At 47.5% G+C, this 27,888-nt stretch overlaps 1 protein-coding gene and 1 long non-coding RNA gene across 13 annotated transcripts in view; one reads left to right on the top strand and one right to left on the bottom strand.

Annotated features, from left to right (window-relative positions):
• LOC112323110 (inositol-pentakisphosphate 2-kinase) overlaps positions 1 to 27,888 on the bottom strand; it is a 122,164-nt gene that overhangs the window by 50,176 nt on the left and 44,100 nt on the right. For 7 of the 9 annotated variants that reach the window (XM_053920605.2, XM_053920604.2, XM_024580761.4 and 4 more), the window contains 5 exons: positions 24,327 to 24,479; positions 22,417 to 22,851; positions 20,597 to 21,592; positions 20,182 to 20,333; positions 18,598 to 18,808 (listed from right to left, as the gene is read on the bottom strand). In XM_053920605.2, the coding sequence (XP_053776580.1) occupies positions 18,598 to 18,808; positions 20,182 to 20,333; positions 20,597 to 21,592; positions 22,417 to 22,851; positions 24,327 to 24,479 (1,947 nt within the window). Of the gene's footprint in view, positions 1 to 4,610; positions 5,033 to 14,711; positions 16,803 to 18,597; positions 18,809 to 20,181; positions 20,334 to 20,596; positions 21,593 to 22,416; positions 22,852 to 24,326; positions 24,480 to 27,888 lie in introns of those variants that run through there. The other 2 variants (XM_024580764.3, XM_024580765.3) reach the window with 2 other exon arrangements.
• LOC123478766 (uncharacterized) lies at positions 5,031 to 27,497 on the top strand. Of its 4 annotated transcripts, XR_006654079.2 has the most exons (5): positions 5,031 to 5,173; positions 18,756 to 18,999; positions 23,372 to 23,403; positions 23,792 to 24,498; positions 27,297 to 27,497. It is a non-coding gene; the product is annotated as an uncharacterized lncRNA (long non-coding RNA). The 4 variants fall into 4 exon arrangements; XR_011651005.1 differs by having other exon boundaries at positions 18,756 to 23,403; XR_011651006.1 differs by having other exon boundaries at positions 18,756 to 24,498; positions 27,300 to 27,497.

Here is a 27,888-nt window from a genome sequence, read left to right as displayed (position 1 = left end):
CTGGCCACCTGAGTGCTCTACAGCCCTGGAGACGTGCGTGAAGGATTTTCTACATATTTAAGTTGTAAGGTGGAGTGAAAAAGCAGAAAACAATAATAGACACATAGGATTCTTAAGTACCCAATGAAATCATATGATGAAAGGAAGTATACCAGAGTGTTAACAAAAATTATTTTCTTAGTATGGAAATACTGGGTGTTTTTAACTTTCTTCTAATCGTCTATATTTTCTGGAACAGATGCAGGACACCATAGCTGGTATTAAATAAAAATAAAAGACCACAAAAGCCAATAAATTAAAATGGACACCTGCCCACCTGAAGCCAGAGAGAGGGAACCTGTGGGTGGAATTAAAGGCTTCAGGGCCTTCTGGCAAAGACCAATGGGAAGGCTGCCCATGACCTGCAGGCACCCCTACACTGGTAGTCTCACAGCCTCACTGCTGCAGAACAGGCCTAACCTTCCATTAGGGTGATGAAATGACCCAGAACAGGGCCCTGAGAAGACCCCAAGGAATCAAAGATTAGGCAACTTTCAAAGGAAAGGGAGAGAGAGACAAACACAACAGCAGACGGAATGGCAAACTTTAGGTGCTGCCTGGACATCTGAAATGGCTCAGGATGCCTCTCATTAAGGCTGCCTTCTACAGTCAACCCACTGGTCCCAGCCTAGCTTGTCTATCAGAACACCTGTGAAATAACACCTGGGCAAGTCACTTGCATTTGGTGACACAACCAGAAACACACCCCAGGGCTCACAGTGGGATTGGGAAACAAGGGGTGGCACAAGGAATGGCACAAGGGGTGGAACTTGGTGGTGGGTGGATAGCCTCAGACAAAACAAATGAGTTAGACAAGATGTCTCGCAGATTTCCCCATGCAAGCCAGAAGGGAGGGCCCTTTCCTTCTCAAAGCTTTGGTAACACCATCTGCACCTACATCTGCTGTACAGCTGAAGCAGATGCAGGCAGAGCCCACGAGGTGGGGATGGGACAGTGGAGGTGTAAGTCCAGGTGACACGTGGAAGGATACTTGGGCTGAAGCAGAAGAGAAGCTTGGGTGGTCCCTGAAGGGAGGAACAATGTGACAGCCAGAGGAGAAGCAGATGATTTATAAAGATAAGCCAAAGTGCATGAAATGTACTGTGAGTCTTTGAGGAGCTATCAAGGCCCCAGACCCTCCCAGGCCACATGTGGGCCATGGAGCAGGTACACAAATACACACCACGTGGCAGTGGGGGATCTGGAGTTGCAGTCTCATCCTTCTGCTGCAGACACAGAAACCTTCCTTACCTTACTGATAAAGGGGGCCACTGCTGTCCTGAGTTCGAACCAAGGAGGAGGAAGGGGAGCCAATGGCACCTTTGGAGACCAGGCCTAGCAGGCAGACCCTTGCATACTAGGAAGGCAGAGCTCAGCACTTGCCAAGACTGGAAACCACTAAAGGAAACTCAGTTGGGAAATAACAAATCCTAGCTATTCAACTGCAGGTGATCCTGGGAATAAAGAGATGGGAACTACACGCAGAGTTCTCCGATGAAATCTTACCAAGAAAGAAACATCAGCTGTATAAACCTGTATGAATAATATTAAAAATTGCAAATACAGAATTAGTTACTTGTTTAAAATAATATTGGAAGCAACAAAAAGACTCATTCAACTAGATTGAGGAGAAACTTAAAGAAGGGAGGGGCCCAGGACTCGGTAAAAGTCAATATTAAAACAAATAAACAAACAAACAAAAAACAAACCCAGAACAGAACAACTCTTACTTGCTTCCAACATATACATACATATACATGATGTACAAACCAGAAATCCTAAAATGCAAGACAAGAAGGAAACAATCAGGTGGCCCCCAACTACTGGAACCTCACATTTTCAGGACCCAGACAAACACCACAGGGCACCAATAACACCAACCCCACAGAATCTTAGCCAGGGTATAAAACCTGAAAGATGAGACATGAGCAGTTTCCTTCATGTTTTTGACAAGTGATCTTTGTTGGCAGGTCTTTCATATTTTCTCTGTCACAACAGCTTAGAGTTTGCCCTGCACCCCACAGGTAGGGCAGCTGGAGGGCACTGAAGGCCTATTGATGACTCTCTGCCTAGCTTTCCCCTGCAGACTCCCACCACTGGAGTACACATAAGGTATCGAATTACAAACCTGACTTACAGTGACCTTCATAGGACAGGACACTGAGCCAAGCCAACAAGACAAAGGTAAAGAAGGATAAGCTGCAGATGTGAAAGCCATTGAACCACACAGACAGAAATCCTAGCAGCACACAAGAGGGCAGCCCTAGGCTTCACTAAGCACAGCTCAGAGTGAGCAGAAGTGTGACATGGCCACCAGAACAAGTGACAGCACCCTCGCTTTGCCACAAGGGAAATGACCTTGCCCAATACCTTTCGCGAGGTCAGTGCCTAGACCTCCAGGCACCCACTGGGGCACAGTGCCAAGCTGGCCACAGCCTTGGAGCACCTAAGAGGGTCAGCCCCAGGACCATGGGCCAGTGTCTGGGAAAGAATTAAACTGCATTGCTGGAACCAAGGGTGCTGAGCATCAGGGTTGAAGGTGACAGGCACAGGATGCCTAAAGGGGCCACGGGGAAGCTGACAGTAACCTGCCAGGAACTGGTCTACTATCAGGGTCTCCCACTGTCCTTTCTTACTGCTCAGCTCTGAGCACACTCCCAGGCCACAACCTACACTTAGCTCTTCCATCTCAAAGCTCCATTTTACAAGTCCCATGCTCCTCAAAGCTCCTGATACACCAGCTTGGAAGGCTGTCTGTCTCTCATCTCATGTTCCTTCAGTGAAGATGCCAGGCTCCAGCACTGGCTGCCTGCAGGCACGCAGTGTTCTAAAGCTGGAGAGTGTTGAGTACAGGCTAGTCACTTTATAGGGACCTTTCAATTTGAAAGTAAATAATGCCCCTTCCAGGAGAGTGATTGTGTCCTGATCTGGGGGGGAAAAAAAAAAAGTGGTGAAGGCAGCTCTCTACCTTGGAATGAAGAAGGTGAGTCTGGGAAGCCCACCTGCAGGCAAGTAAATCCTTGTGTTCAGTCGTCTGCCATCTCTCTATCCCACTCGCACACACATCCTCTCCTTGGGCACAACACAGATTTAAACAACAGAAATCTGAAAGGCCGTCTTCCAGGACTCTCTCCTCCTCCTGGTCCTCATGGCCCAGGCAAAGCACGAAGGCTTTTCCATACCCAAAGGGCACAGTCCTTTCTTACTCAGTGCTCTCACTTGGTAGGAACATTTTCTCATAACCACAATAGCCAAACAACAGAAGGGACTCATACTGGAACATTCCATGCTTTACCTGACCTTGAAACACAATGGGATCCATCAGACTGCACAGAAAAGAATGGCTTCAGGTTAAGCCTTGTCCATCACTAATTCATCTAAAGATCTCGAGCAAAGCCTGTGGTCTCAGTTCTTAAGTTTCCTGACTGTGCTAATAGGTAATAATATGCAAAGGTGGAACACAGGGGCCACCTGGGTGACTGCAACTTACCCTACAGCTGACCCAGCACACCCAGCACTGGAATGGCACAGCAAGGCACCACCCAAGGCCTGCACCATCCCATAGGAGCTCTTGAACTGGGTCAGGGCTCTTAACCCCACTCACCAGGTATAATTTGTCCAGCTTCTGTTCACCTGATCTTTCTAGCAATTCCACAAAGGGGGTTCTGTTACTAGTTCTCTTTGAAGATACAAAAATGGAGCCTGGGCCAGGCAGTGGCAGAACTCGGATTCTTCCCTGTTCTGCTTGACTCAACTCCCACGCTCTTAACCCCTCCCCCAGCCCACCACATTCTTGTCACTTGTATCAGACTGCAGGATGTCAGACAGATCAGGGCCTTTACAGAAATCCACAAGCTTCTCTTTCTGGAATCATCTCCCTGGGAGTCTTTATAGCACTTTCTGAAATTCTCAGCCTCACTTAAGAAAGGGAGGAGTAAGAACAGGGGAATTAGGAAAAGGGAAACTCAATTCTTCAAAACAATCTATGGGCAATGCTGCATTGTTATCAAGAGCAGTAACAGCGTTAGAACAGCAATTTTAGAACAGCGTCTCAGAGACCGAATTCCCTCGGTGCTGAGCATCCTGGGCACTTCACTCATCCTCCAGATCTGCCCGGAACCTCCATCCCGGCCGGCAACTTCCCAGCGCAACCTCCGCCCCACAGCAGTTGGACAGTCGGAGAAGGCACAGGCCAGACGGAAGGCCAGGGTGGGAGCCTGGGGGACAAGGAACTGAACAGAGGGGTGGTAACACTGGGGTAACGCGGAATTCACTCCGGAAGAGGGGGGTAACCCTGGGGGCACTCAGAACAGACCGGGAGGGGGGGGGTGACATGTGGGGACGCAGAACTGATCCGGGGAAAGGCTACGACACCCTGTGGGGACGCGGAACTAACCTGGGGGGGGGGGGGGGGGTGACACTGGGGGGCGTGGAAACGACCCGAGATGAGGGGTGGTCTGGGAGGACTCGGAACTGATCTGCATTGAGGGGTGCTGAAGGGGGTTGGAGGATGAGGAAACGACTCGGGGCAGGGTGAGGGTCCCGGACGAAGCCTACCGTCTGTCGCTCACCTGCGTGTGGGCCACAACCAGGCTCTTGTTGCCTTCGCCGTGGTACCCCCATTCATTCTCGTCCATCTTGCCCTTGTCCATTCCCCCAGTGCAGCCCTCGCGCCTCGTAAGACCGCGAGCTGGGGGTCGCCAGTCCGCCTGGGCACCGGCCGCGCCGTCTTCTTCCGAGGAGCGCCAATCAGCCGCCACCTATGCTAGACCCGGCCAACCCTGACTCGCAAGCGCTCGCCGCCGGAAGCCACGCCCCGCGCAGCTGCCATTGCGGAGCCGGGCAACTTCCGGGCTTGAGTCCGCTTCTCCTCCTTTTGACCACAGCGACACACGGTCTGACGACCATCTTAGGTGCTGGCACAGTGTCTCCTTCGGAAGTGAAGTCCTGAGAAACGGAAGTGGCGTTTCCGCCTCGGCGCCGGAAGAGAGTCAAGAGTGAGGAGCCGGCGCTGGCGTTTTGGGTTGCTGGGGCGGAGCTGGGAGTCCAGCTTACAGCTGTGGAGTGGTCCAGGTGGTCTGGAAATGGCCCATGGAGAGACGAAATCCAGGATCCCCGGGAGGTGGCGATTAAGGTCTGCGTCTGGACTCACTTTTTGCCTGTACATGTCCAGTGGTCACAGTACCGTTCTTTATTAATCATTGATGGTTTTTGGTTTTGTTTCGGGTTTTTTTTTGTTTTTTCCCCTTGCCCCACCATCTTGATTATTGTAGCTTTATACTAATCTTAAAGTCAGTATTCTCCCTGCTTTTGTCTTCCAGAAGAGACTACAGATAATTGGTATAATCTGTTCCTTAAATGTTTGGTAGAATTTAGCAATGAACCCACCTCGGCTCAGTGCTATTTTTGGAAGGTTATTAATTTTCTGGGCATAAATTCATAATATTCCTCTATTATCCTTCTGATGTCCAGGGATCACCCAGGGTTGATGTCCCCTTTTATTTCTTACATTAGTAACGTCCTTTTTTTCCCTTAGTCTGGTTAGAGCAGTTTTACTGATCTTTTCAAACAATTAGCTTTTACCTAGTATTTTTTATTGATTTCTTATTTACAATTTTATTGATTCTGCTCTAATTATTATTTTTCCTTCTGCTTACTTTGGACTTAAAGTGTGCTCTTCTTTTTCTAGTTTCCTAAAGTGGAACCTTAGATTATTGGTTTTAGATCTTTTTTTTTTTATGTATATATATATATGCACTCAGTGCTACAGATTTCCCTCAAAACACTGCTTTAATGCATAGTGCTAATTTTGGTTAACATGTATTTTTCATTTTAGTTTTCATGTACTTCAAATTATTTTTAAATTTCTGTTATGTCTTTGAACCGTGTGTTATTAGTGTATTATTTAATCTACAACTACTTGGGGATTTTGTCCTTCTGTTACTGATTTCTAGTTAAATTCCACTGTGGTCTGAGCAGCCATTGTATGATTTCTATTCTTTTAAGTTTGTTAATGTGTATTTTAGGGCCCAGAATGTGGTCCGTCTTGGGAAATGTTCCATGTGAGCTTGAGAAGAATTGTATTCTGTTGCTGAATAGTCTGCAGTTGTCAATTATATCCAATTGATTGATGGTGCTGTTGAGTTCATCATATGTGCTTCCTGATTTTCTATTGGATCTGTCCATTGCTGATAGAAAGTTATTCAAGCCTCTAAAATAGTCATTCATCTGTTTCTCCTTGCAGTTCTATCAGCATTTGCTGATATGCTTTGCTGTTAGGTGCATACACATTAAGGACTATGTCTTCTTGGAAAATTGACCCCTTTATAATTATGTAATAACCCTCTTTATCCCTGAAAACTTTCCTCGCTCTGAAGTTTGCTTTTCATTACTGTTAGCATGGTATATCTTTCTCCATCCCTTCACTTTTAAGTTAAATGTCTTATTTAAAGTGGGTTTTTTGGAGACAAAATATAATATAGTTGGGTCTTTATTATTGGTTCACTCTGTCAGTGTCTTTTAATTGATGTATTTAAACCATTAATGTTTAAAGTGATTATTGCCCTGTTCTTTCTTCCTATTTTTGTCTTCTCCCTTTATTGGCATATTAACTATGTCTTAAAAAAAAAAAACCTTAGTGGTTGCCCTAAAGTTTCTAAAATACATTTACATCTAACCAAGTCCACTCTCAAATAACACTATACCACTTCACAGGTAATGCAAGTAACTTATAACAAAATATTCTTAATTCTCTCCTGTTGTATCATTGCTGTTATTCACTTCACTTATACATAATCTATAACTATTAAACACATTATATCTATTATTTTGAACAGTTATCAGATCAAGTAACAGAAGGTTTTTATTTTACCTTTATTTTTTCTCTAACATTATTCCTTTCTTTATGTTGATCTGAATTTGTCCTATATAACTTTTCTTCTCTCTGAAAAACTTTAATACTTATTTCAAGGAAGGTCTACTGGCAACAAATTCCCTCTATTTTTGTTTGTCTGAGCAAGTCTTTATTCTTTACCTTTCAAGAATAATTTCATAGGGTACAGAATTCTAGTTTATTTATTTTGGTCTCACCAGTTTAAATATTTCACTCCCACTTTCTTCTTGCTTGCTTGGTTTCTAAGAAGTCAGATATAATTCTTTGCTTTTCTATAGGTAAGCCTTTGTGTTCCGTCCCCCATCCCATCCACCCCCCAAGGCTTCAAGATTCATTTTCTGCATCTTGAGTATCATATGCCTGTGCAGAGTTTTATTTTGGCATTTATCCTGCTTGGTGCTCTCTGAGCTTCTTGGATCTGTGGCTTGGTTTCTGAAAATTTTGGGAAATTCTCAGTCACTATTGCCTCCAAATATTATTCTTTCTTTTGCTCTTTTTTCTTCTGGATTTCCCATTTTGTGTCTTACACCTTTTGCAGTTGTCCCACAGTTCTTGGATATTGTTTTCCATTTTTTAGTGTTTTTCTCTTAAGTTTTGGAAGTTTCTACGGACATATCCTCAATCTCAGGGAGTCTTCTTTCAGCTATGTCCAGTTTACTAATGAGCCAACCAACAGCTTTATTTCTTTTTTAAAAAATTATTTTTTCTTTTTCATTGACTCTAGAGATGGGAAGGGAAAGATAAAGAGAGGGAGAGAAACATCTTTGAAAGAGAAACATCAATCTGCTGCCTCCTGTACACTCCCTGAGGACAGAACCTGCAACGCAGGCAGGTGCCCTGATCAGGAATCAAGCCCACGACTTTTGGGTTTGCAGGATGATGCTCATCCAACTGAGCCACACTGGCCAGAACAGTCTTTATTTCTTCAGTGTCTTTTAATTTCCAGTTTTTTATTCTTTCTTAGATTATCCTTTCTGCATGTGTTCTTACATGTACTTTCTCTTTTCTGTTACTGCCCTCCAATGTATTAATCAGTTATTTTAAATTCCTGGCCTGGTACTTCTAACATTCTTGCCATATCTATGTCTTCAAAGTGTGGTGGGATTTTTTTTTTTTTTCTTTCATGTTACTATGCCTAAGTTCTTGTTGAGAGCCAGACATAATACACTGAGGAAAGGGAACTTTTAGTAATATAGTGGTAAGGTGGGGGAGGGGGAAGCATTCTGTAGGACTGTGATTAATGTTTTTAGTGTCCTTGTGCTTCACACTTGTTTCTTCTTTTCACCACTTTAGGTGGTAAAGTATGGCCAGGAAAGTCTGGAGTTAGGTATTTTCCTTCCCCCACAAATTAATCAATCTGTGGTAAAGTAGTTTGTCTTGAGAGTAGGCCTGGTTAAGAACAGAATGCTGTAGGGTCTTTTCACATGGCCACTTTTCCCTTCTGTTGCTGGGAGCCTGAGAGGATTTTTCTCCAGTCTTCACTGTGGGAACCTGGTAGAGCTCTTGGAGGTAAAACTCATTTAGTGTGAGGTTTCCCCTCCATGACTAGGGCTCCTGGAGCTTTCACACTTGTCTACACTGAGCCTCCAGCAATTTGTTTGTTAGAGTTTAGGTTTTCCTACCCAGGTACTGGTTATAAGTGTTCAGAAAAGTTGTAATTCTCTGTACCTATCTGTCTCCACAATTTGGGGGGAAGTGGTATACCCTGTATCTTCACGTCTATGGTGGATCAAGAAGAGTTGTTTTTCAGTTTGTTCTGCTTTTTATTTATTGTGACAGTCATGAACTCTAAGCTCCTTACACGATGGACCAGAAACCAGAAATCCTGTTGTTAGATTTTTGATTACTGATTCAATTTCTTGTTATAGGTCTGTTAAGGTTATATCCTTTGGACCTGGCTAGGTGGCTCAGTTGGTTGGAGGATCATCCAGTCCACGAAAAGGTTGCAGGTTCAATCCCCCGCGAGGGCATGTGCGGGAGGCAGCCAATCGATGTTTCTCTCTCACATTAGTGTTTCTTTCTCGCTCTCTCAAATCAATAAACATATCCTTGAGTGAGGATTAAAAAAAAAGATTATTTCCCTTGGTGTCACTTTTGGTAGTGTGATTCTAGTGATTTACTACTTCATTACAGTCACCTAATTTGTTGGCATTGTAATATTGCTATAATCTTTTTATTTATGTAAAGTCATTAGTAATGCCCCCATTCTCATTACCAGTTAAGAGTAATTTGAGTCATCTATTTTTTGTCTAGCTAAAGGTTTGTCATTTTTCTAAGACACTCCCTTTGATTTTCTTATTTCATTTATCTGTGCTACATCTTTACTATTTCCTTCTTTCTGTTTAGTTTCGATTCAGGTTATCCAATTTTTCTGGTGTAGAATTATTCACAGTACTCTCTTATAATCCTTGGTATTTCTGTAAATTCTGTAATAATTTCTCCCATTTTCATTTCTAATTTTTTAAAAATATTTTTATTGATTATGCTATTAGTTTCCCTAATTTTTTCCCCTCTATCCCCACTCTGCCCTGTCCCCCCAACTCTCCAGCATTACCTTAGTCCACGTCCATAGGTTGTACATATATAAGTTCTTCGAGTCCTCTGTTTCCCATACCATTTTTTATCTCTCCCTGTCTACCTCATGCCTACTAACCATGTTTCTTCTTCCCTGTAGCTTTTCCCCCCTACTCCTCCTTTCCCCCTCTCCACTGAAATCCCTCCATGTAATGCCCATTTCTCTGACTCTATTCCTGTTCTGGTTTGCTTAGTTTTTGTTTTCATTGTTTTTCTTTTCTTTTAGGTTCATTTGCTGATAGTTGTGAGTTTGATGTCATTTTACTGTTCATATTTTTTATCTTCTTTTTCTCAGATAAGTCCCTTTAACATTTCATATAACAATGGCTTGGTAACGATGAACTCCTTTAAGCTGACCTTATCTGGGAAGCACTTATCTGCCCTTCCATTCTAAATGATAGCTTTGCTGGATAGAGTCATCTTGGATGTAGGTCCTTGCCTTTCATGACTTGGAATACTTCTTTCCAGCCCCTTCTTGCCTGCAAGGTTTCTTTTGAGAAATCAGCTGATAGCCTTATGGGAACTCCTCTGTAGGTAAGTCTTTCCTTTTCTCTTGCAGCTTTTAAGATTCTCTCCTTGTCTTTAATCTTGGGTAACTTAATGATGATGTGCCTTGGTGTACTCTTCTTTGGGTCCAACTTCCTTGGGACTCTCTGGGCTTCCTGGACTTCCTGGAAGTCTATTTCCTTCACCAGATTGGGGAAGTCTTCCTTCATTATTTGTTCAAATAAGTTTTCAATTTCTTGGTCTTCCTCTTCTCCTTCTGACATCCCTATAATTTGGATATTGGAACATTTCAGGTTGCCCCAGAGGTTTGTAAGAGTCTCTTCACTTCTCTGAATTCTTGTTTCTTCATTTTGATCTGGATGGATGTTTGTTTTTTCCTTTTGTTCCAAATCGTTGCTTTGAGTCCTTATTTCCTTCCTGTCACTGTTGATTCCCTAAACATTCTGCTTTATTTCACTTTGGGTATCCTTCATTTGTTTTTTCATTTTTCGACCAAGCTCAATCAGATCTGTGAGCATTTTGATTACCAGGGCTTTAAATTCTCCATCAGATAGGTTGGTGATCTCCTCCTTGCTTAGCTCTCTTTCTGAGGCTCTACTCTGTTCTTTCATTTGGGCCATATTTCTTTGTCTTGGCGCAGCTGATAGGTTATAAGGGGACGGGGCCTTTGGTATTCACCCGGGCAGGGCAACCCTCTTTGCTGCGCAGTGGTGCTTCCTGTGGGTGGTGCTGCTTGTGGGGAAGGGGCCAGACAGGGAACGCTGTGGCATGCCTGCTCATCTCTAACGTACTTTTCAATGGACTCTCGGACTCTCCTGTGAGACTGGGAGCTTCTCCTACCACTGGCCTGTAGCTCACAGCCACCTCTAAGTCCCCTTAAGTCAGCCCCTCCTGCACAGCCTGAGGAGCTGGGCAGCCAGTCCCACCCCCAATGTCTGCGTGTTACCACAGTTTTTCTGAGTCAGCTGGCCGGTCCACCACCTTACCGGTCTGGTTGTTGTGGTTGGTTTTTTCTTTAATTCCTTGGTTGGAGTTCCATGCAGTTTGATTTTCTGGCACTTTTGGTTGGTTGTTGATTTCAGATTGGTTGTCCTCCTCTTGGTTGTGCGAGGAAGCAGAGAGTCTCTACCTATGCCTCCATCTGGGCATTAACTTCATTATTTCTAATTTTTGCCACGTGTGTGTGTGTGTGTGTGTGTGTGTGTAAAGGTCTTGTCATTTTTGCTCATCTTGTGAAAGAAATAACTTTTGGTTCTGTTGATCTCTGCCCCCCCCATTTCCTATTTCATTATCTCTAATCTTATCTTTATTTCATTTCCTCTGCTTGCTTTGGGCTTACTGTATTTTTCAGAGTATAAGACACACACCCCCAAATTTGGGAGGAAATGGGGGTGCATCTTATAGCCTGAGTGTAGCTTGCCGGGATCACTGGGACAGGGGGGAAGGGGAGACAGCGGTGGAGCGGGGGTTTTTTTCCTTGTTTTCCTCTTCTAAAACCTAGGTATGTCTTATGGTCCAGTGTGTCTTATAGTCCAAAAAATTCGGTAGTTTGTTGTTCTTTTTCTAGTTTCATAAGGTAGGAAGTTAGACTATCGATTTGAGAGCTATTTGTCTTTCCTCTCATTATCCTTCTTGGCCCACTGTTATTAAGAAGTGTGTTGTTTTGGCCCTGGCCCACAGGGCTTAGTTGGTTGGACTGTCATCTCACAAACCAGAGGGTTGCATGTTCAGTCCCTAGTTGGGGCATGTACAAGAGGCAGTCGATCAATGTTTCTCTCTCTCCCTCCCTCCATACCTGCCTCTCTAAAATCAATAAGCATGTCCTCAGGTAAGGATTAAAAAATAGTAAATGTCTTATCATTTACACATATTTGTGAATTCCTACATTATTTCTAATTTTACTCCGTTGTCATTGGACAATAATGTTTGTATAATTTCAGTCGTCTTTAATGTTTTGAGACTTGTGGCTTAATGTATGTTCTACCCTGGAAAAAGTTCTGTACACATTTAAGATGTATTCTGCTATTGTTTGTTGTTAAGCTTGGCTTACAGTTCTGTTCAAGAATCTCAGATTAGGGTCCTACTGAAATGTTCTATTTCTTCATATTTTGTCTTATTCTGTAATTGAAGGTGAGGTATTGAATGAAGTCTTTAACTACTGTTGTTGAACTATTTCTCCCTTCAGTTCTGGCAGTTTTGTATATTGTATTTTTGGGCTCTATTGCTTGGTGTATAAATGTTTATAATTGTTCAATCTTCTTGGTGAATTGACTCATATCATTATATAATGTCCTCCTTTGTCTCAACAACTTTCACTTTATCTATTAGTATAACCATTCCTGTCGTTTTGACTACTCTTTGTGGGGAATATATTTTTCCATGCCTTTACATTCAACTAATTTATATTGTATCATTGAATATAGTGAGTCACCTGTAAATGCATTTGAGCAATCAATGAGGTTTGGTAAGCAAAAACTACCAGAGCTCTAGGTCTCTATTTTATGCCCCCACTTATATAAAGTACAGAAATAGATATAAGTTACCTACATTGACAGACTCAGGGAGTTTTCCCTGGGAGGAAGAGTAGGTGCAGAGAGTATGAGGGCTTTGAGGAGGGCCCTCATTTGCTTTTCATTTAGATAGTGGCTGCAGTGTGTTCATTTTGCAAAAATCCAGCCAACAGACAGTTGTCTGCACTCTTACATATGTTTGCCGTGCTTCACAAACAATTTAGACTAAATAAGGTGTCTCCTCTTCCTGCTTAGGGAAAGGAGCTCCCCACAGGGTGGGGGACTTTACCCCAGGGACCCGGTCTTACAAAGGTAGGCTCCTAGATGAACCAAGGTGAACAAGAGCCAGTGTGCTTGCCCACAAGAAACCTGACAAAATGACAAGACGTAGACCTTATAGCTCTGCTATTTTGACACAGCTGAAAGTTGAGCACAGAGGCAAACCTGATGGCAGCCCATTCCTACCAAAATCCCATGCCAGGTGATGTCAGAATGTTAGCACATCTATTCTCCCAGCACCTCGCCAGGGCCAGTAGACAGAGGCATTCCATTAATGTGTCCCAAGAAACACTCCTAGGAACTTTGTGGCTTTTTGGTCACACAGGTGTTTACTCTATGCCTATTTGGTGTGTACATTAGGATGCACACTTTCCTAAATGCAAACGATGCTTTGGCAAAAAGCTGACTTAACATCACACTCCCCATGGGACCAAGGCCCAGCTCCATGGCCTAGCATCCTACATCTTGGTAATAATGACAGTGGCAGCAAGAATCATATTAGCAACACCCATCCATCCATTAAGCATTTGCTGCATGCTGGATACCTAGGGCTTGATGAAGCTTCATAACAACCTCTAAGCAAAGAACTACAGTCCCCAACCTATAGAGGAGAAACTGAGGAACAGTGAAATTGTCAGCAAGGATGAGTCAGCTACCAAAAGGGGATGATTCAACTAAAGGTCTCTGAGATGGCACTGTTGTTTCCAGCTCTGAGAGGTGGGGGTGAAAACTGCTACAGGAAGGTGAAGGAGATGGTGGAAATGAAGATATTCCCTATTGGAGGGGAAGGTTGAGCAGTCCTTTCAGCACCACATGCCCCCTCTTACACAGTCTCCTGAGATGCTGCCCACTTGGGAGGCTGCCACTATACCCCTGAAATGAAAAGTGAGATGTGCAAGGACCCAGAGCGTACTTGGGGAATAGGGAAGATCTTGGCATCTTTGCTAGTGGAAATCAAACACTCCAACATGTGGGACTGGGCTGGGGCCACAATGCACCACACAGGTGGTAGGAACCAAGGGCCAGGTGGTATCCCCACCTGGAAAGGGGCCTGCCCTACTTGGCCCACTGCCAATGTCTACTCTTTGCAGGGGAAGGTTCCTCCAGATCTGTTGCAGACTCTAGTCTCAACCTCTTCCAGGGTTCTGCTGGAACAACATGGGCCAGCGGGGAAGGAAGATTTTTCTAGCTACAGAGTTAGGAAAACCAGTCTTTCTTGAAAAAAAAAGTTTCAAGTTGAAGATAGGTTCAGGCCACTGCTACTAAAGAGGGATGAGTGATCATCAGAGGACAGAGCCAGTAGTGACCTGGAGGCTAGAGGAAATCCTAGGGGGAGGGAGGGGTCCTGGGGAGATGCCAAGGCTATCTGGCCCCAGATAGCCTTCACCCGGAGGTTTGGGTAAAGTAGCTCAAACCTGAGGCTCAGTAGAAGGAGTGACTGAATATCCCAGGGACTTCCCGTTCCCTCAGCCAGGATGTTTCCCCTATACTCACCAACCATAACCAACTGCCAGATGGAGTCAACATGCCTTGTACACATTCCTGCAGGTGAATATGGTTTTGTGATAACAAACAAGTAACTTGTTGCCTGTAACTAGTCATTCCTGGGTTCAGTGAGCAAGAGTATGGACAACAAAGGGTCCTATGTTGTCCATATCTCTCTGCTTTCTGGTCAGGACAGTGTGAAGGCAATGTGCTCTCACTGCCACAGTGCTGGGTGCTCAGGACACCTGATGCTCATTGCAGGAGGCACTCCACTCCCTCCCCTCACCACCAATTTGTACTGAAGCTCCCACCATCAGGATTTCCAACAGGCTGGTTTTGTTTGAGGTACTGGAATTACAGTGCATTGCCAGACCCAGTCATCTAGGGCAGGGGATCAAAACAGTGAGAGAGAATAAGCCTTGTGCTTTATCTTTGTATTATTCTTTATTTATTGGTCCTACCAACATGACCCTTCACCCAGGCCCACTGTTCCTATATGCACTGGCTTTGAGGCCTTTCATGCCATATCTGTGTCCTAAGTCACAACTGATTTCTCCTTCTAATTCCTTTTCCATTCTCTGCCTCATTTTCTCAGAATCTGAAACCATTTTTCTGTATTTGTTTGTGTGGGTCTGTGTAAAGGTTTCTTAGCAGGAAAACATGCATATGATCTTAATAAAGACAACACTCTTGACACTAGGCAATGCATAGAAAAAAAATACAGTACTCAGACATCATTGCAAATAAATACCCCATATAGATGAAGTTACCATACATAAATGTGACATTATTTCTTATGAATCAATACTGTAATAGAAAGTAAAAATAGGGGTCCCTACAACTAGGAATAAGAAATGCTCATTCCAGGAAACAGAATTCTTTTATTTTTACTAATTATAATTTGTCCTTTATTTTGGAGAGGAAGGACACTTGTTTTTCCTCTTCAAGTATCAATTTGACCATTCACACAACCTCACTCAGCAAATTGGACAGACCTCTTTTGCTAAGGAGCTTTAGCAAATTCTGTTTCCTGAAATTAACAGTGATTAGTTACACCAAGCAAGAGAATATATAACATCTTTTTCTCACATTTGCAAAGTACTATAGCTAGCCCTCACCCCACTGCATGAGGCTGACAGCACAGCTCCCCTACTACCCAGTTGCTCTTCACAAACATGGCATGTTACTCACACCACTTGCTTAGCTTGTCCCATAAAGTCCATTTGGTTCCCAAAGCACACTCAAGGTCTGTGTTCACTTCCATTTCTCAGCCCCTGAACTTCCAAGGATCTGTACAGTAAAGAATCACTGACTAACAGAATTTTACACAATTGCAGTTTTCTTTCCCTCAATGAAGATGCCCAGGTTCAAGTGTGAAGACGTATTATGCCCTTTCACACCTATTGGTCCACACTGGCCTTCAACATTCCCAACTAGCTCTTCACTGTCCATTTTAGAGAATAACTATGCCGGGACACCTCCCTTACCTGATGAAGGCACTACTGGCAATGATTACTAAAAGGTGTTGAAATAGAACACCCTAAAATTTGACAACTGTAGAATTTTCTAAGTGTACCACAATTTGGCACAACAACCAGAGTAACAAAACAATTCCAATTTGGAATTTCACTGGTACAGTTGTATAAAATTCTGTTAATCAGTCATGCTTCGCAACGTCTTAAAACCCAGAAAATTCTGGTATTTGTAGGTAATACTACTCATTCAATAATTTATCTTTTTTGTTTTCAAGTGCCTATAACTGTTTAACCAGAGCAAAGGTCAAGTTTTCTTCTTGTTACATCGAACTATTCCTAAGAATAATAATAATACAATATGAAAAACCCCAGAATCAGAAAACCCTGGATTTCTTAATGAACATGGCATTTAAAAACTGTTAATTTCAAACATGAACTACAATGCCGTATAATCTAAAAGGCTGCTAAACCACAGCATGGATGTTTAGCCAAGCTCCTTGCCGGGTCAAAGGCTTTATCAAACAGTCTAGAGCTGCACACTAGGACGTATCTGTGCCACATGCTGATGATCAGCATGTCCAGAGCTAAGAACGGGGCGCTACAGAACAAGACAGACCACGGCATTGGAGACTGTCTCTATGCGAGGAATTAAGGAAGCAAATACAATATCAAAAATATTAAAAGTGCACAGGTTGATCAAATGAAAAAGGAGTATCTATAATAGGGAGACCCCAGTAGTGAGCAATTCTAGCGGTTCCTAAGTGAGCCTGGTGCTGCTGTCCCAGCAGGTTCTTCAAGTGCTTGTACAAAGGCCTTTCCAAGCAGCGGCTGCCGGCTTTCTGAACATCAAAGCTTTTTCCCTCTGCCATTAAAAACTCGGGAATGCTATTTTGAAAAGAATTGCAGTGGCATATCCAAAAATGTTTCTAAGTGGACTTTTAGGCTGCCCTTCCTTCCTCTGCGTGGGCCCACGGGAGGGGAGGGGAGGGGCTGCAGTGTGACAGGGCCCGTGGCTGAGTTCTCCCGGCAGCTAATCTACAGCTGAAAATGGGAGAAAACAAGACAGCGTTAGAACCAGTCACCTGTCGGGCAACTAAAGTTCTTGCTGAACTGTGAGAGCTGTGAGAGCATGGGTGTATTAGTTAGCAGCAGAGAAGACCTGCATGTGTTAGGGAAACCTCCAGCTCTAAGTGCCTCATGAAGACACAAGTATAGAGGGAAGCTGCGGGCCGGGCTCAGCAAGGGAGCAAAAGTGGTAATGTAAAACCCTGACTCTCCAGAAGTCCTGCTTACATTGGTGTAAGGGGGGGTCTGACCCCTTCTCTAGTGGGAGGGGAATCCAATATCCCCTCCCACTATCTAAGACCAATATCCCATCAGCACAGCAGCCCAGAGCCAGGGACAGGCATGCAGAGGCAAGCATGCATGGTGTGCCCTACCCACCTCTCCACTCCCGTGGTTTGTAAAACCCAAGGTGGTCTGTGCAGCATCTGGAGTCTGGTGAAAACTGAGACACACTAGGGAACCAAGGGGCAGAGTGGTGGTGTGAGTAGACACCTATGTGAGAGAGCAATGCAACCCCCTCGCTGGGCCACAGAGAGCCCTTCAGGGAGAGGACTGTAGCCTCACACCCTGTGGCCCTCATGGGGTAAAAGGGAGATAAATACTGAGAAAAGTCCTGCTTCCAAATGTATCAAAGCTCTGGTACGGATGCAGCTTCTGGGAACAGGAGGACCCCATAACTGCCTTTCCTTCCTGTCACCATCCCTGCAATTACAGTGATTTGGAAGAACCACATCCCTCCTTGGTGAATCCTCAAACTGGCACTGGGCCCACGCAAGTCTTTCCCACACTGGACTTGGCTCCAGCTGCAGCTGGGGGTTCCCAGAGCACTGTTTCTTAAAGACTAAAGTCCCTCTTAGAGGAAGGCCTGATTTTGGACAAAGGGTGGAAAAACCTGGTCTGAAAGCCAGGGACCCCTAAATACAAAGGACAGGCTTCCTCCAAGGACGGCAGTCTAGTCAAGCACTTGGGATTTTTCTCATTGGAAAAACCCCAGGCTTTGTGCCTGTTAAAATGTCATCTCACTGGCCACCGGACCAGTGAGCAAATCTCAGAAAGAGAAGCTGAAGCTTTGAGCTCTGCTCGGGGTGTAGCCAGGCATGACTGGGCTGCCATGAGTGTGACTGCTGCATGGGCATGTGTATGTCTGGGCTGGACTCAGCTCAGGGCTGCTCCTTCTCTAAGTTTAGGGGAGAAATTCTATCCTTTTCCCCAAACAGAATTTAGTGAGATGGCACACAAACTACAAAGTAATTCTCTGTCCTCTGATGAAGGAGCTGGAACCCAGCTAGAACCTCTAAAGCTGCTCCCTGGGTGCCAGAGCAGCACAGCTGCTTTAGATACATGCACATTTATTTCATCAGCAGAGCTGATTACACCCAGATCCTGGGAAGCCCCATTTTTTCAAAGACTCATGGCTCCAACCCCACCTTGACCCCCAACCTCTAGCCCACCAAGAGAGCAGCTGCTGTGAAGGTGGTCCCAAGGGACGAGAAGCAGACACCTAGCTTGCACTGTCCAGGTGGAGCAGCGTACCATCTCAGCTAAATCCTTCCCTCTGCGTTAGTCATGGTTAAGACCAGCCTAGCACCAAGGTCCCGCTGCTGCTGGGTTAGTTGAGGTGAAGCGGACAGGCGGCAGCAATAGGTTAGCTGCGGTGTATGGCCCTGAGGCCCTAATCGCAGCAAATGTTATATTTCTCGCCACAGAGCACCTGGGCAGCGAGCCCAGTGCCTTCGGTCCTGTCGCTGGCACAGGCGCAGGTGTGACTTACACTAGGGGTGCTGGGCTTGACTTTGGGGGTAGCCTTGGCACGGCCCCGCCGGGTCTGCTCATGATCCAGCTCAAGCAGCTCCAACCGCTGGGTCAGCGCTAGCTTCTGCTGGATGGCCATGCGCAGCAGTGAGTTGAGGGTCTTCTTCTCATCCTCAGCGGCTGCCAGCTGACGCTGCATCTCATCCAACTGCGTGATGTACTCGTCACACCTGTGGGGACGTCAGAGATGAGAGCACGGCTGAAGGACCTAGGCGCGGGACATGAGTACTGGTGAGGGGACCTCACTGGGGTCCCTCTGCTCATCAGGCTGGAAGAAGAGGCCCTGCCCCCTCAGCAGTTTGGCTTTCTCTGGGAGGGATTCTATGAAGCTGATTTTCACTGAGAGAGGCAAGGCCTTCAGGTAACCCGGGGGCAGTTGGTTAGAGGCAAGACATTACCTGGCTCTCAGAGTATGGGGATAAATCCAAGGAAAGGACTTTGCCTTGTTCCCAGATTAGCATATCCACGCAGGAGTTTAGTAAATCTGCACCAAATGGCAAACCAGAGCCTGGGAAGGGTGTATGTGGGTGTAGGGAACAGCCCATTTTGGCTTCTGCTTAACTGTGACATGTGACCAATCCCCCACCTGAATATGGAGCTAGGAGAGAGAGATAAATGCACACTTAGGCTCTGTCCCCTAAGGGACAGAGTGGGGCCTGAGCAGAGAGGGTACTGGGCATGCCCACCTGCCACAACTCTCCCTTCCCCAGGGCCCAGGGCCCACAGCAAATTTTAGCTCTCGCCCAAAGATGAAAACATTTGTGATCTCAGCTTCATTGGAGAAGTCAGGTTTTTTAAACAAGCTGAGGAAGTGAGGGTCAACATTCCAGTGCTGAGGGACTAACAGATCCTTCCCAAGCATTCTGCTCAGGAGAGGAAGCTTCCGAGAAGCCTGGAACTAACTTTGTCTTTTCCTTTCTCCCTCCGGGAGGCAGGGATCACCCACCACCTCACCCAGCATGAGAAAAAGCAGGCCCTGAGTTCCATTCCGACCCCACTTAACCTGGGGAGCCTCAGTCTCCCCACCCTTGATAATACACCTGGACCGTACCGTCTAGGGGCCATCCAGGCCATTCCCCAGGACCTGCCTGAAACCAGTCAGCAGATGGCACCATGCCCCAGTACAGTGGGTGGCAGAAACACCAGGAAGCTGTGAACTTCCCCCAAGGCCCACAGCTTTGCCTCCACCACCCCTCTCCACTCCTACTCCTCCACCCCCAATCTCTGACTGACAGGGTCAGACAGGGGATACTGAGAGGGAGGAGGGTTGGTGGTAAGAAAAGCCTTGCTTCTTAATTCACAAACTTCCAGCCAAGTTCTGGGGGACAAACTCCTCATTTGTTGCTTATTGGCCCCCAGATCTACCTTGTGTAACCGGCCTACCAGCAGCCTGGCCACTAGGGACCTGCAGCTTCCTCATCTTACATATACAGTGGACACAATCAGTACCCTCTGGTTGTTCACAAACTTCAAGAACGACACTTCCCCCAGCACCAAGCTACTGAGCCACCAGTTGAGCATTGACAGGAACAGTCAGTGTTACCTGGTGGCGAACATGGCGCGCAGTGAGGAGAAAGTAGCTGCATCCTCCTTGAGGGCCTTGAGCTCATTGCGCAGTTTCATCATGGTTTCAGTGACCATAGCTTTCTCATTCTCGTACTTGCTCTTCAGGTTGGCAAGGGCCACCTCAGCTGTCTGGGGGTCAAACACATACAGGATCCATGGGCAGAGGGAACAGGGAAGGGTCTGTCTATTACAGGCCAAGACTGCAACCTGCCTGGCCCCTCAGTGCCCAGCTCCTCCCCACAACACTAAGTTGAGGCTTTCACCCCACGTAGCATGACCAACACGATCCACAATGTGAGGCCTGAGCTGACCTGTGATGACGCAGACCCTGAGAAGCTGGGAAGGGTGAGGCGCCCCCACCAACCTCCCACCAGCCCAAGCATAGTACGCACCTGCTTGTTGGCCTTGAGCACTGTACGCAGTGTGGTGATCTGCTCCCGCTTGGTGCTGAGCAGAGACTTGAGCTTGAGGATCTCCTCCATGAGTGTCTCCCGGTCCTTGTCTGTGGCGGGGCCCAGTTCCTGTGAGGCCAGGCGCTGCCGTGACAGCTCCGTGGTGCGATCCACAGCTGCCTGCAGGTGCCTGATCTGGTCACGGATGATGGCAATCAGGTTGTAGATGTTCATGGGCTCCCGACGCGGGTCACTCAGGGGTGAGGGCAGCGTGGGGCTGCTGTCCCCAGCCCCACCCTCTGCAGCCAGTGGCCCCTTGGGCAGGATGGGTGAGCAGTGCCCACGTGCTTCGGGACTGCAGTGGCTAGCGCCGGCCGGACCTTCACGGTAGTAGTCCAGCACAACACGGGTGGGTGTCTCATTGTTGCACATACACACGTGGTGGTACAGGCTGGCTAGCTCCTCACTAAAGGTCACCAGCTCATCCTGGGCCACATTCAGGCTGCCCTGAGTCTCACCCGCAACATCACTGACCTTCTTCAGCTCTGTCTGCAGCCGGGCCAGCAGCTCACGGTCCTGGCAGCTGGCCTTCTCCAGCAGGGACACCTTCTCAGTAAGTGCCTGGCTCTCTGCCTCCTGTCGGCCCTTCTCCTCAGCATGCCAAGCCTCGCTGGCTTCATGTGCACTGCGTAGGGCCTTCAGCTGCTCCCGAAGCTCTCCAGCCTGTGCCAGAGCTACGCGGTACTTGCAGGCCAGAATCTCAGGCCCGTTGATATCCACCTCATAGTAGTCACCATCCTCATGGCTGTCATGCTCCTTCTCACTGTCGAGGGCCGTGCGCCGCTCCTTGCCAGCCTGCAGGCGCTGCAGAGCACTCAGGCTTTCTGTGAGGCGTTTCACCTCCTCACGTTGCTCTGACAGGGTCCCCCGAGCCTGTTCCAGCTGCTTCTGTGCATCCTGCAGTGTTGCTAGCAGGCCTGCCTTCTCCCTCTCTACCTGCAAAGGCACAGAGAGGGCCTGTCAAAAGCCTGCAGGGACCCCCAGATAGTCCCAGTAGTGACCCCACCCATCTTCCTGTTGGCCAGTCTGTGACACTGTTAGGACAAATGTCTCAGGGTCTAGGCAGTTCTTACTAAATGCTATTGCTGCTACATGTTAAAATGTAGCACAGTATTTTTCAGAAGCAGCTGTAAACAGGATGAGCTTGACAGTAACTGAACAGGATAAATGTCTGCAAAGAAGAAATCAATGTGTAATTGACCGAATAGTGCATATAAGCAATAGCTAAGCTTCTCTTCTGGGAGGGGAGCAGAGCTTTGGATATGAATCCTGTCTCCTTTAATTGCTACAAGTAAATATAACTATCTTCTTGAACAGAACACCCCAAATGGCAGATCCCTTGAGTTCAGTAACATATCTAGGTGGGGGTGCCATTGGTGGGGCCACTGTTGGTCCTCCCCCACCCAGAGGCTTGGGAGGCCCCTCAGAGACATGCAAACTGAGGGGCCATGGCCCAGACCCTAGAATTCCATTCAGTTGGGATACAAAACCCTGATGTGACATGTCCACAAAACAGAGAGGAAGACTGCAAGTAGGCACCGCAGAGGGATATGACAAAACCTTGTGCAGCACTAGGACTTCAATCTCATCAACAGGAACCCACTTCTCTGAGTTCCTTCCACCTGTAATGCTGCAGTTCTACTTACGTAGCAACAGTTTAAGACAAGTGTAAGATAAAGTGGGTGACTTCAACAAAGTGTGGGTTGTGGGGGCAGAAATAAGAGGTGGACCCGTGCCTGCCTGTACACCCACACACTCACCTGCATTAGCTGCTGCTTCAGCTTCTGGATTTCAGAGAGATTGAGCTCACTGAGGAGGTCAGACACAAGACTGGGGCAAGGTGGGACCAGGCTGTCTTTGGTGGGTGTTGAGGTCTTGTTGTCCAGCGGCAGCTTGGCCAGGCAGCTGTGCTCAAAGCCATTGGCCAGGGTCTCAGCATCATCATTGAGCTTGAGGCCTTCCAAGGAAACATGCAGGTGGCTGGTATAGAGGGAGTCATTGATGCTCATATAGTGTGACAGCTCCTTGCGCAGGCTGTTTTTCTGCTCCCGTTCTGTCTTCAGTGTCTCCAATGCCTCCTCCAGCTGCCGCTCTGAGATCTCCTTGAGCCGGATGGCATCCTCCAGCTGGCTGTTGAGGTACTCGGTCTCCTCCTCCAGACGCTTGATCTCATGCTTGAGGCCCTCAAACTCCACCTGAGAAAGAAGGGTTGATACTCTTCTGAGCCTGAGTGATCAGGAGGAAGCACCAGCGTGCTGACTCCATGGCTGCTGTAGGGGTTCTGAGCATGATGTGTTAACAGTCAGGACAAATGTGCATGTTGTGTGAGCAGTGCAAAAGCCAGAACACATCCAACACTGCAAATTTGTTAGATGATGTACTATGTTACCAACTGTATACTGATCTTAAATTCTATAAAACTACCTAATATTACTAATTGACTAAATATTTTAATATAAAATATGTATCTAAACATGTGCTATAACCATTAATGCTAAGGATATTTCAAAATGAAGAAACTAAAGTTCCCACTGAAGCAGGATTTGCCATAGCACCCACACCTGTAGATGCCCAAGTGAAGGAGAGGCATAATCCTGCTACAACTGTATTTGCAGATAGACAAAGAAGAAGCAAACAGAAACCTGTGCTTGATGTGGGGAATCAGTCTATGTGCATTTTAACAAAACATTTCTAATTATTTTGTAATATTTGCAGAAAATATAAGGAACAAGCCACTCAGCGGCAGAGTGAGTACATCTCTGATGGTTGCAGGCTGGGGGAGGAGGATTCCTGGGAGGGGGCTAGACTCTACCATGTGCTACCCAGGGTAAGGTCTCCCTCTCTTCAGGACCTTTGTGTGTGACCAACGCAGTATCACAGTGGGCCTCCTGTGTGGCCTTCTGTGGTGCAGCTCCTATACCTGTGTTCTTGGGGAGAAGTGTATTCTCTGCTGGTTTTTGCAAACACAGAGGTTCTGTAAACACATGGGCCCACACTTCCCTGTGCAGAATTTGAACTGGGAAAGAGGTCTCCCTAGTCCCTACCCTGTGGGGGTGTGGCTCCTAGAGAGGTAGGTAACATAGACAGGCATTGAGGGACCTGAGTGTCCAGAACTACCTTGTTGTCTTGCCACAGGTGAAGGTGATCCTCCTCATCCCACCCATTGCTGAGATTACTCGAGGGCAAGAGCTGACAGCTTGAACTCTCCACACTGCTCCTCAAGGAAGGCCCACTGGTTTCACCCAGAGTGTCCCTCAAGGCCCAGGACCACAAAAAATCAATGGGGACTGGCAAACCTGAGACAGCAGGAGGGATGAGCATGCCAACAGTTCCAGGGTCCCACAGGGCATGGGGTGTCTTGGGCTTCCTGTCAGCACCTCAGAGGGGACTGAGCTAGATACCCACCCTCTGGAGTTTTTGCTGTCACCTCTTCACCAGCTCCTGCATTTCTCCCCATTTTTGCTGGCCAGGACACATTGGTCAGGCTAATGTCAGCCAACACTAAAGCCAGAGGCCTTGTTCTCATTCATGGTCATGGAGGAGCCAGACCCTGCTGCTACACACCTGGTTCATTGCAGTGTATGGCTTTCTGACCACATGAAATGGCAAAGTGAGGTGGTGCGAGCGCCATAACCCATAGACAACTCACCCACCCCAGCCAGACACTCGCCTGGTTCTGCCTGAGCACAGACACCTGCTTCTGCAGGCTGATGTTCTCCTCCTCCAGCTCTGAGTAGTCCTGCAACAGGCGGGCCTCCCGGAACTTGTACTCCTTGATGTCGTCCCGAAGGCGGCCCCGCTGGAGCTCCACATTCTGATTGATCTGCCAGGAGGAAGGTGAGGTGAGCAGCCTGCCCCAGCTGGCCCTGCTACCCTTGGACTTCAGTGGCTCAGTGCAGTCAGGGCAAGTATGGCTGGCTGGAGGGGAGCTGGGGCCCTGGGCAGAGTGAGGTAGAGGTGAACAGCGAAGGGCCTCAGCTGTCTTGACTCCATTTCTTCATCTGCAAACTGGGTTATAGTGGTACAGCGCAGTGGAAACAGGCGGCAGCTGCTCCAACAGTTCCGCAGTTACCACTGGACCTGGCAATGCTGCTCCTTGGTGTGCACCCCAGAGAAACTATTAAAACACAAACTAAAGAACAGATAAACCTATGTGGTACATTCATACAACTGACACACGTTGTAACATGAATGAACCTCAAAAACATTATGACTGAAAAAAACCAGACACAAAAGGTCATGTACTATATGATTCCACACAGATGAAATGTCCAGAAAAGGCAAACCCCGAGACAGAAAGCAGAGCAGTGTTTGTGGGGAACAGGGGGTTTAGGTAGGATTAGGTGGGAGAGTGGGCAGTGACTGCTCACTGGGCTTCTTTCTGGAGTGAGGAAATATTCTACAGCTGATTTGTGATGGTGCATAAATCTAAATATACTAAAACCCACTCAATTGTACGCTTTAAGTGGGTGAGTTGTAAGGATGTGAAGTATCTTAATAAAGCTGTTAAAATATTTTTCCTGCCTTAAGTTGCCTTGAGGGTTCAGATGTCCTACAGGGAGAAGGCTGCTGCCAGCAACATGTGCCAGAACCTGGGTCCCTAGGCCCCAGATTTTGCAACATTCTGGGGTCATCCTGACTGTTGATGGATGTTTAGCAGCCCCTTCCCCTGCTGTTAACAACTGAAAATGTCTCCAGACATGGCCAATGTCCCTGGGACAGAACTGTCCCCTAGACAAACCATCTCCCTTCACCCTGTTGCTCCAAGTGGCCTCCTTAATGAGACTGATGTGATGACAGCCCAAACTGATTCAGATGGGAGCAGGGCCTAGGACCTGGGTGGGCTGCCAAGAGGACACAGGAGGCAGGGAGCAGCCTGCGAGGGCCACTGCCCCCCCCCCCCATAGCTGCCACACCTCAATGCGCCTCTCAAGGCCTCTTCTCCATTGTGAAGAGTGTGGTGAGGAAACCTGGCAGGGAAGCTGCAGCCTTCACAAACATCCATCCAATGCACCATCCCACCCCTGCTGTAGGTCACACAGCAGGCAACAACTAGCTCATCTGCTTGAACTAGTCTCCCCACCTGCAGTCAGCGGGGGATGCTCTCACACAACTGGCTTTGCTCTTATATTGTTTCTCCTCTGCTCAAATGCTACTGGAGCCCCTCACTGGTTCCCGCTGCTCTCAGCAGACTGTGGCCATGAGCCCCTCGCTGGACCAATCCCCTGCCCACCATCTCCTGCTGCCACACACAGAGCCTCCAGCTTTCAGTAAACACACAAGCTGGGGCTTACTTATCTTTCTGCCAAAAACCTCTGGTCAAATCCTCCCTCCTTGCTTGCTAAGTCAGGATGCTTGACATGCAGGAAGTGCCCAAACACAGGTGGCATCACCAAACATAGCCACCTAGCAGAGTAGAAACTGAGAGGAAGATCTAAAACCCACCAGCTCCCCACAGGTCTCTGCAACAGGACCTCTAGGCCGTGGAAAAACTCAGTGTATCTTTCCATGTGGCTGGGGCAGACCTGACCTTCCTAACTCAGGACTGGGGCAGACATACCTGGGGCAGAGCCTATGCGGGTCCCCCAGGCCCCAAGAGCCTTGTCCTGCCTTGCTCCATTGCCAAGCCCACAGTAGGCCCTGTGGGCAGTGAAGCAAGGCACACCCAGGTTACAAGCTGGCCCAGGACACCGCACAGCAGCAGAAGGTGCCATTTGCTGACACTGCAGGACTCACAGGCCTACACCTTGGTTTCCACAGTGACCAACCTCCCACCCCACACTACAGGTGTAGGAACCTCCACCCAACGCACACACCCAAAACCCATACACCCCAAATGTGTGGGCTCAAACAAGCTCCAACTAGCCAGCATGGAGTGTGGTTTTCCCCCAGGAAAGCACCTTCTCCCAGCTGTCAATGGCATCCCTGATAGAGGAAAAAGGTGGGCAAGTAGGGGGTCCCATCTCAGCTCCTCTTTCCAAGGGACCCCTGACCTCAGGTTACTTGTTGGTTTAAAAAAAAAAAGTGACTATAATGCCAGCCTCAGGGGCCCAGTAGGCACCTGATGTGTCAGTCACCCTTTCCTATGCCCCTCAGAGCTCCTACCCTGTCTACCCAGCACAATCACACCTTCACCCCTCAGGTGCCCTGAAATTCCTTTCAGGGGGTAGGGACAGACACCCCCTTCAATGAGGAAACCATGCAGAGGCCAATGGAAGTATGTGCAGAGAAGATGCACACTAGAGAGAATGGCCATCCTGGAACCATCAGAGAAGTGGTTTTAGGGAAGGCACCAGCAGATCACAAGAGCAGGACCCAGACCAAGCCAGGCCTTTGTTCTCTGGCCAGGCCCCCACCCACTCTCCCTGTCCACCGCAGAAGGGACCGAGGACCACACTGGCGTGCTAGCCTCGGGACAGATAAGGTAGGGGCTTGGGGGAAACAAAGACACAAGGAACAGGAGGGAGCATGAGAGAAGGGAACCTGGGGAGCAGCCTCACACAGGTGCCTGTGATGACCATGCAAGCCAGACAGGCAGTGTGATGCAGGACTGGGGCTGTGATTCCATAGGTGAGGGCTCTCTCCTTGTGGCCCCATGGGCCTGGGTCCCCAGCCACACTTTCTGCTACCATTCTTCCAGCAGGTTCCAGGAGGTGATGAATGACCACCCAGGCTGCACCCGTGATCCTGAAGCAGATACTGAAGCCAGTCTGACCAGACAGTCCTGGGACAAGCCAAGCAATGTGGTTCTGCAGGGATACGGAAGGTCCCAGAGCTCTGCTGTACACACTGCAGCCACAAGGCATGCATGACCAGTTGTACTTAATAAAAATTAATTCAGCTCCCAGGAAGTCCCAGTGATCATGGTTGCAGCTGCCAGGCAAAAAGACCAGGCTCTGAATGGGTAGCAGGATGGAGGCGGCAGGTGTGTCTGCCTGGGGCTGGGGGCACCTCTTCCTGGGTGCCTGGGAAGATGAGTGTTTTTCATGTGTAATTTTAGGGACTGAGAGTGGAATGAGCTCAACTTGTGCAGGCTGCCCAAGCAGAGGCATCCATGCTGCCCCCTGCAGACCCTCTCTCACCAACTCCCCTGATCTCCTGGTGGGGGGTTGCTAGATGTCACACCTGAGTGACTCAGGTCCAGCCCTGCTCCCTGGAGGAATGTGTGCTTCTTCATGGGGTTTGTTCCCTCAGAACCTTTAGAGCCCCATAGCTCCTCCACCCCTATTGGG

Source organism: Desmodus rotundus, chromosome 3, assembly GCF_022682495.2.
Source record: "Desmodus rotundus isolate HL8 chromosome 3, HLdesRot8A.1, whole genome shotgun sequence".
Lineage (NCBI taxonomy): Eukaryota > Metazoa > Chordata > Mammalia > Chiroptera > Phyllostomidae > Desmodus > Desmodus rotundus.
Note: the sequence above shows the minus strand (reverse complement) of the source record. Positions and strands in the feature narration are given on the sequence as shown.